This window comes from Rana temporaria, chromosome 3 (genome assembly GCF_905171775.1).
Source record: "Rana temporaria chromosome 3, aRanTem1.1, whole genome shotgun sequence".
Classification (NCBI taxonomy): domain Eukaryota; kingdom Metazoa; phylum Chordata; class Amphibia; order Anura; family Ranidae; genus Rana; species Rana temporaria.
In genome coordinates this window covers 480,004,951-480,014,296 of record NC_053491.1, presented here as the reverse complement: position 1 = coordinate 480,014,296, position 9,346 = coordinate 480,004,951, and the positions used below count along the sequence as shown (strand labels likewise).

General features: G+C 45.5%; 1 protein-coding gene across 2 annotated transcripts in view; it reads right to left on the bottom strand.

The window, feature by feature from the left end:
• Positions 1-244: 244 nt before the first annotated feature.
• KIF1C (kinesin family member 1C) overlaps positions 245-9,346 on the bottom strand; it is a 98,091-nt gene continuing 88,989 nt past the window's right edge. The window contains exons 20-23 of one of the 2 annotated variants that reach the window (XM_040346976.1): positions 8,863-9,051; positions 5,892-5,964; positions 4,440-5,027; positions 245-1,711 (exon numbers count right to left, since the gene is read on the bottom strand). In XM_040346976.1, coding sequence (XP_040202910.1) covers positions 989-1,711; positions 4,440-5,027; positions 5,892-5,964; positions 8,863-9,051 — 1,573 coding nt within the window. In that variant the 3' untranslated portion in view covers positions 245-988. The remainder of the gene's footprint in view (positions 1,712-4,439; positions 5,028-5,891; positions 5,965-8,862; positions 9,052-9,346) is intronic. The other variant, XM_040346977.1, reaches the window with a different exon arrangement.

The window sequence follows — 9,346 nt, the reverse complement described above, 5'->3', positions numbered from 1 at the left end:
TTTTATTCTCTAGGGTGTTAGGATAAAAAAATATATATAATGTTTGGGGGTTTCTAATTAGAGGGAAGAAGATGGCAGTGAAAAATAGTGAAAAATGACATTAGAATTGCTGTTTAACTTGTAATGCTTAACTTGTAATACCAACGGCCACCACCAGATGGTGCCAGCTCACACATCTGGTGGTAATAACTTGTAATACCAACGGCTCACCGCCAGATGGCGCCAGCTCCCAAAAAAACGACCTGGCGCCCGGGATTTGTCGAGCCCTGTGTTAGAGACACCTTCATTTCAGCCTTGGGGGGGGCTGATGGATAAACCCCTGCCAGAAAACACAACCAGGCATCCCATGGGCAATGCAAACTACAAGCATTGATACTTGTATGAAGCTCTTCTGTATATATACACACAATGATAGATGGATATACACGCACACACATAGCGAATCATTAATCTTCACTCAGTGCACAAGGAGTTCTAACAGTCTCTTGTTACAGTATATTATGGCGAGGGGGGAGACCCTGGCCTGGCGGGGGGGGGGGGGTAACAAGTACGTCTTCGGGGAACCACTGCCCGGCACTGTATACCCCCCCCCCCTCAATGAGCCATGGCGATCTTATAGTGCCCCCTCGTAGTAGTGTTGTGTTCCTTACTTATAGCAGCTGCTGCAGGCCAATCAAGTCACAAAAAACAAAAATTCCACGTAAAAGAATAATAAAAAAAAAAAAAAATTAAAACTTAAAACCAACACTTCAAAAAGTTCAGAATAAAAACTCGGAGCCTTCATCCTCTGACCTTCCAAATCCGATGTGCGCAAGATTAAAAAAGAAAAAAAAACAACTTCCGCTCGTCTTTCTCTTCTCAACCTTCGCGTCCGTTCCCGACGTAACTTGTTCCTTTCTACCGCGTCCTCCGCTCACCTCCACCAAGCCGGTTCCCCCCCCCACTCGCGACCATCTCATGACCATTTTTTTATTTTATTTTTTTTAACTCAGACGGGGCTTTCCATGTCACACAAGTTGGGGGCGGAGTTCTGGCGTCGCATCCTGGGCGGGGCGGTGTAAGGGTGGTACTTGTAAGGGCGCTCCTGCGGCGATGGGGGGTGGTGGTGGTGGCGTTTTTGCTGTTCCCCTCCATCGCCCTCCCTGCTCTGGGGCCTCCTTGTGAACTGTTGACCGTCGTCCCCGCCGCCGCCGCTCTGGCGGTTGTTGGGATAGTTGGGCCTCCTTCCTCTGTTCGACCCTCCGTCCAGCGAGTTTCGTCTCTGTCTCTGAGGGTCGCCGTCTTCTTGGCGCCTCTGCTGGGGGCGCTCGTTACGCCTCTCCTCGTCGCCTTCCCCGCCACGTTTCTCTCCTGACCAGGGGCTGTTTAGATCTTCCACCACGTAGGTGGTGCCCGGCGCCCAGGAGAAGCGGTGCTGAGGGTTGCTCTTAAAGGGAAAGCGGAGTTTGCAGTCCAGGGGCGGGATGAATTTCCCTGTGCCCGGCGGGCGGCGGAGGGCCCGTGTGATCTGCTGCTGCTGCAGGTTTTGGAAGCGGCCTTGCTCCTGCTTCAGCCACCTCATCCTCCCCCGCTTGAAGGTCGGGTCATCTTCCATGAGGTTGGTAACGCGGGCAGCCTTGGGGGAGTGGCTGGGGGAGTTCTGAAGACTCTCTGTCGATTCGCTGGAGCACCAGAAAGGCTGGTCTTCCAAGTACTCTTCTCCCGGATCATCCTGAGAGGACACAACAGTAGAGGGTGAGTTCATACCTACGCCAAGTACAGAGGACAACTACCACACAAACATGGAGGAGTCCTCCTGATTAGCTTTTATTATATGTACCATTTATATTTTAGAGATATCTGATAATATAACAAAATTATATTAATAATACATTACTACAAAATTGAAAAAACAGTATAAATAAAAATAAAAGTAATACAACAATAAAAAATAAAAAATAACAGTATGTTTTCTTTTAGGCTGCATTCACACCTGAGCGTCGGTCGTTCGGCCGTTTTTTTGGGCGTTTTTTTCTGGCGTTTTGTCGCGCGTATTTGCGCGTTTGCATACAGCGTCGTGCGACGTTTTTGTACTTCGGCGTTTTTTATTTTAGCAAATAGGAAAAATTATCATCTTTTTATCACTTGTTGCTATGTTGGTAGATTTTTTTAATCTTCTGCATGGGCGACAAGTTCTATTTATTAAAGCGACGAAACACCCGTAGCAAATACGCCCAAACCGCACGATACGTGTGACAAAAAAAGGTCCGGGACTTGTTTGAGCTTCGCGCAACAGGCGTTTGGGCGTTCAGGTGTGAACAGTCACAATAGGGAATAATGTTAATTCTCCCCTCTGGCGTTTGTGAGCAGTGCGCTTCAGGCGTAAAAACGCCTAGGTGTGAATGGGGTCTTAGTGTTCATGTTACTTTTTTATTATTTTAGTTTGACCTCCCCCCCCAAAAAAATGTGATCCCTTGTAACAGGAGTATGATATGACAGGTCCTCTTTACAGTGAGATATGGGGGATCAATAAGACCCCACATCTCACCTCTAGGCTGGGAAGCCTGAAATAATAATAATAAAAAAAAAAAGATCCTGGCTTCCCAGCCGAGGTGGCGCCGTTTTTTTAATGCAGAGGCTGGGCTTGACGTCATAACATCGCGCCCGGCCTCCGACGATCATAGAGACTCTGGCGACCATCTGGTCCGCCGGAAATCTCTATGACAAACATCCGGGGGCCGGCGGATCTGTTCTCCGACTCGCCGATCGTAGCGATGAGTTGGCAGAAGCACTGGAGGGCGGCGGGAGGGGGGACTTCCACTCCCGCCTTCCGTAAAAATGATCAAGCGGCTGACCCGCCGATATGATCGTTCTTATGGTGTAGGGAATCGCCGGTTCTAAAAGGCGATATCTGAATGATGCCTGTAGCTCCACCCATCGTTCAGATATCCCCGCTCAAAGTCCAGGGCGTCATACGACGGCCGGCGGGGCGTAAAGTGGTTAAATAAGAATTAACAAAAAAAAAGCCCTCAAAAATAAAGTAAATATAAAAAAAATAAAGAATAGCAATGGAAAATATTTCAATATTTTCGATACTTTCATTATTTTGTTTCTATTTATACTGTTATTTTTCATTTATATTATTATTAATAATGAATGTAAAAAAATATAAACAAATAAAAGAAAAAGAAAAACAGTATAAAATAAATAATAAGTAATACGTAATTAAATAAGAATTAAAAAAACAAAAAACAAAAATAAAGTAAAGAAAAAAAAAGTAAATAAAGAAATTTAAAAAAAAACGTAACAGCATTGGATAATATTTCAATATTTTAGATACTTTCCTTATTTAATTTCTATTGTCTACTGTTATTTTTCATTCATATTATTATTATTAAATTAAATTTAAAAACCTGTAAATCAGAAAAATTAAATTACAGTATAAATAATAAGAATAATAAAAGTACTTAAATAAGAATTAACAAAAACGCATCAAAAATAAAGTAAATAATAATAATAAAAAATAAATAAATAATATCAATGGATATTTCAATATTTTAGATACTTTCATTATTTTATTTCTATTTATACTGTTATTTTTTATTTATATTATTATTATTAATACAATTAAATTTAAAAACCTGTAAATAAAAATAAATAAAATTACAGTATAAATAACAATAATACAAGTAGATAAATAAGAAATAACAAAAAAGCCCTCCAAAAATAAAGTAAATAATAATAAAAAAATAAATAAATAATATCAATGGATAATATTTCAATATTTTAGATACTTTCATTATTTTATTTCTATTTATACTGTTATTTTTTATTTATATTATTATTATTAATACAATTAAATTTAAAAACCTGTAAATAAAAATAAATAAAATTACAGTATAAATAACAATAATAAAAGTAGATAAATAAGAAATAACAAAAAAGCCCCCCCAAAAAAAGTAAATAAAGTAAATAATAATAAAAAATAAATAAATAAATAATATCAATGGATAATATTTCAATATTTTAGATACTTTCCTAATTTTATTTCGATTTATACTATATTAATAATAATAATAAAATAAATGTAAAACATTATAAATAATAAATAATAAAAAATTATAAATAAAAATAATAAAAGTAATTAAATAAGAATTAGAAAACCCCCCAAAAATAAAGTAAATAAAAAAAATTCCCATAAAATATTTCTATTTATACTATATTAATAATAATAATAATAAAATAAATGTAAAAAATTATAAATAATAAAAAATAACAGTATAAATAAAAATAAGAAAAGTAATTAAATAAGAATTAGAAAACCCCCCAAAAATAAAGTAAATAAAAAAATTATAAAATTTTAGATAGATATTGTATACATTTGTACCTTGAAACAAAGTGAAAGAGAAGTACAAAGAGAAAATAAATCAATGCCAACATACAGGGAACGTGTCTCTCACCTGTGCCACTGGTATGACCCTCTCCATCTTCACCATGCGGTCCCTCAGAGCCCGGATCTCTTCATCCTTCATATTATTCTGAATTTTTACCTCCTGCAAGATGTCGGTGAGTTTGTCGATGTGCGCCTTCAGATCCTGGACCCCGCCTTTGCTCCCAGAATCCTCCTCTCCCACCCCGACGGTATCCCAGACATCACTGGCCACGGCTTTCCAGCCCTCCTTGTCGCTGACGTCCCTTTGGCCGTACGTCCTGTACAGCTCCTTCATCTTGATGATGGCCATGGCCTCGATCTCCTGTTTGCTGTGCTTGAAATCGTTCAGTGCCACCTCATAGCAGATCTCCTTCACCGCCTGCATCTTCAGGTCCGCCAGGGTCAGGAACCGCGGGTCTTTGCCCAGGCGCCGGCGTTGGGGGATCTGGTACACCCTGAGGGGTTCCCGTCTCTTGCCGCTGCTCGGGAGCCCGCAGCGTCGTACGATGCCCTGCACTTTGCCCGGGGGGACCTTCTCCCGGAGGGAGGAGATGAGGCGCCAGCTCTCCTCGCAGGAACGCTTGTCCGAGTCGTCTCCGCTGTCCGAATCCCCGTACTGCGCAGAAAGGAAACACGAGCAATGGTATGAGAATGGGCAATGGTATGAGAATGGGCAATGGTATGAGAATGGGCAATGGTATGAGAATGGGAAATGGTATGAGAATGGGCAATGGTGTGGAAATGGGCAATGGTATGGAAATGGGCAATGGTATGAGAATGGGCAATGGTATGAGAATGGGCAATGGTATGAGAATGGGCAATGGTATGAGAATGAACAATGGTATGAGAATGGGCAATGGTATGAAAATGGGCAATGGTATGAAAATGGGCAATGGTATGAGAATGGGCAATGGTATAAAAATGGACAATGGTATGAAAATGGGCAATGGTATGAGAATGGACAATGGTATGAGAATGGACAATGGTATGAGAATGGGAAATGGTATGAGAATGGACAATGGTATGAGAATGGACAATGGTATGAGAATGGGAAATGGTATGAGAATGGGCAATGGTATGAGAATGGACAATGGTATGAGAATGGACAATGGTATGAGAATGGGAAATGGTATGAGAATGGACAATGGTATGAGAATGGGAAATGGTATGAGAATGGGCAATGGTATGAGAATGGGCAATGGTATGAGAATGGGCAATGGTATGAGAATGGACAATGGTATGAGAATGGGAAATGGTATGAGAATGGGCAATGGTATGAGAATGGGCAATGGTATGAGAATGGGAAATGGTATGAGAATATCAGGGTGAGAAGATTAAACCTTAATATTGGAATAAGGAGTTATTATTAGGGGTTAAAGGTTGTGATATTTTTATTATTTATTTTATTAGAGATTTTATATATATATGTAAAGGGTTTACAAGCACTTGAAGAAAAATGGTCCCGGGGGGCCCGTCTTACCAGTCTCTGCTGCTCCAGGGTAAGATCGGCCTCCTCTTTCTCCTTCTTATACTGGACCTCCAGATCCTGCAACCTGCAGAGAACAGAAGAGGATCCATCAATACGGAGCTCTCATGACCATTGCGGACCAGAGCAATACAATACCTTTCATGACCCCCCCTGCCCCGCCCGTTTCCCTCCCCCGCCCCGGCCCCCTCCCCACCGCACTACAACGCCTTCACATTTCACCATTGCTGCTTCTAGTAATTCCATCAGCTCCTTCCTAAACGGGAAATATTACCCGGGCTTTGTTTGAACCTTGGGAGGTCTTGGGAGGTCTCTTTAAATCTCTAAAGATCAACTTTGGGCAAAATACGAACCGTCCCCCTCCTGGAGGCGGCGCTGTCTGAAATCCGGGGAACATAAAAGTTTATGGGCCGAGGAGGAAAGACCCAGGTGATGCTGGACAGACATTAGGGTTGCACCGATATTGGTGCCGATACGAAGCATTTGTATGAGTATCGGTGCAAATGCCTTCCCACTGGAAACCGATACCTTCAGCTATACAAAAGAATGCAGGCAATTATCGGTCGTTAGGGAGCGGGGGCCGCCGCGTCCTTAACAACCGATTGAGGTTTCATCTGTTAGTAAGATTTCCCTTCCCTGCGGTGGACCCGCCCCCTCCCGTGCCGGCCCCGTCCCCTCCCGTGACAGCCTTGCCCCTCCAGTGCCGGCCCCGTCCCCTCCCGTGACAGCCTTGCCCCCTCCCCCTTAGCTCTGTCTGTTGTTTCCTCCGGGCCATGTGCTTCTCTTCCTTGGGCTCCTCCTGTGGGACCAATCTGCCCGGTGAGTAGAGTGTCCCCTACTGAGCCAGGCTTTGCTCCCCCCCCCCTCCACCTCTGATGACTTTCCCTAAGTGTCTCAGCTGCTGCAGAACTGCTTGGAGGGGGAGGGCAGGTTTGCTGGGTGTTGTAGTGCAGGGCAGTGATTGGCAGCTGTGGGGTTTCCAAATACCCCCTTCCCCTCCCCCCTCCCTTCCTGCATTTCCCCTTTTTTCCTGCATATACAAACAATAGCCCCACCCCCACCCCAAAACAAGAACCCCACTCCCCGCCCCTCCATCCTCAACAATAACCCCCCTCCCCGCCTTTCCACCCACAACAAAAACACCCCTTCCCGCCTCCCCACCCTAAACAATAACCCCTCCCCGCCTCTCCACCCTAAAACAATAACCTCCTCTCCACCCTCAACAATAACCCCCCTCCCTACCCTCAACAAGAACCCCCCTCCCTACCCTAAACAATAACCCCCTCCCCGCCCTAAACAATAACCCCCCTCCCCGCCCTAAACAATAACCCCCTCCCCGCCCTAAACAATAACCCCCTCCCCGCCCTAAACAATAACCCCCTCCCCGCCCTAAACAATAACCCCTCCCCGCCTCTCCACCCTAAAACAATAACCTCCTCCCCCCTCCCCTCCTCTCCACCCTCAACAATATCCCCCCTCCCTACCCTCAACAAGAACCCCCCTCCCCTCCCCGCCCTCAACAATAACACCCCTCCCTACCCTCAACAAGAACCCCCCTCCCCTCCCCGCCCTCAACAATAACACCCCTCCCTACCCTCAACAAGAACCCCCCTCCCCTCCCCGCCCTCAACAATAACACCCCTCCCTACCCTCAACAAGAACCCCCCCTCCCCTCCACCCTCAACAAGAACCCCCCTCCCCTCCCGCCCTCAACAGTAACACCCCTCCCCGCCTCCCTACCCTCAACAAGAACCGCTCTCCCCTCCACCTTAAACAATAACCCCTCCCCGCCTCTCTACCCTAAACAATAACCTCCTCCCCCCTCCCCTCCTCAACAATAACCCCCCTCTCTACCCCCTCAACAAGAACCCCTCCTCCCCTCCACCCTAAACAATAACCACCCTCCCCTCCCCGCCTCTCCACCCTCAACAATAACCCCCCTCCCCTCCACCCTAAACAATAACCTCCTCCCCCCTCCCCACCGTAAACAATAATCTCCTTCCCCCACTGCACCGTAAACAATAACCCCCTCCCCGCCTCTCCACCCTCAACAATAACCCCCTTCTCCACCCCTCCACCCTAAATAATAACCCCCCTCCCCGCCCTCAACAATAACACCCCTCCCCACCTCTCCACCCTAAATAATAACCCCCTTCCCCACCCTAAATATTAACCCCCTTCCCCACCTCTCCACCCTAAATAATAACCCCCCCCTCGCCTCTCCACACCCCAACCTAAACAAATACCCCCTCCCCACCCTAAACAAATAACCCCCCTCCCCACCCTAAATAATAACCCCCTTTCCCCTCTCCACCCTAAATAATAACCCCCTTCCCCACCCCTCCACCCTAAATAATAACCCCCTTCCCCACCCCAACTCAAACAAATACCCCCTCCCCACCCTAAACAAATAACCCCCCTCCCCACCCTAAATAATAACCCCCTTTCCCCTCTCCACCCTAAATAATAACCCCCTTCCCCACCCCTCCACCCTAAATAATAACCCCCTTCCCCACCTCTCCACACCCCAACCTAAACAAATACCCCCTCCCCACCCTAAACAAATAACCCCCCTCCCCACCCTAAATAATAACCCCCTTTCCCCTCTCCACCCTAAATAATAACCCCCTTCCCCACCCCTCCACCCTAAATAATAACCCCCTTCCCCACCCCAACCTAAACAAATACCCCCTCCCCACCCTAAACAAATAACCCCCCTCCCCACCCTAAATAATAACCCCCTTTCCCCTCTCCACCCTAAATAATAACCCCCTTCCCTACCTCTCCACCCTAAATAATAACCCCCTTCCCCACCTCTCCACCCTAAATAATAACCCCCTTCCCCACCTCTCCACACCCCAACCTAAACAAATACCCCCTCCCCACCTTAAACAATAACCCCCCTCCCCACCCTAAACAAATAACCCCCTCCCCGCCTCTCCACCTTAAACAATAACCCCCTCACCGCCTATCTCGGTCAGTTCGGCCGTGGTCTGAGGGCCCGGTCATGATAGGGGGCCCGCCGGCAGTGGCGTCGTGTGGGGGCGCAAAATTAGTACTGTGATGTGCCGAGTCTGCGGAGTCTGTCGACTGTGCCGTCCCAAGTGTGCTGTGTGCTGCGGCCATGTTGTTCATCCCTTGTAATGGAAATAACCTTTGATCAAAAAAAAGTTAAAAAGGTACAGTGTTAAAAAAATGTAAATAATAATAAAAAATTAATTGTAAAAATAAGTATTGGTAATCGGTATCAGTGAGTACTAAAAGTATCAGTACTCGTATTCTGTCTTAAAAGACTGGTATCTGTGCAACCCTATTGGACATCCTCCGATGTAAGGCAGGTTCTATATGACTTGATGCAGCTTCTAATGCACATTGTGGGAAGCTTACAGTGTGCAGTGAAATCAGAGTAATCTATTTCAGTCCAGGAGAGGAGCCGGTACAACTGTGCA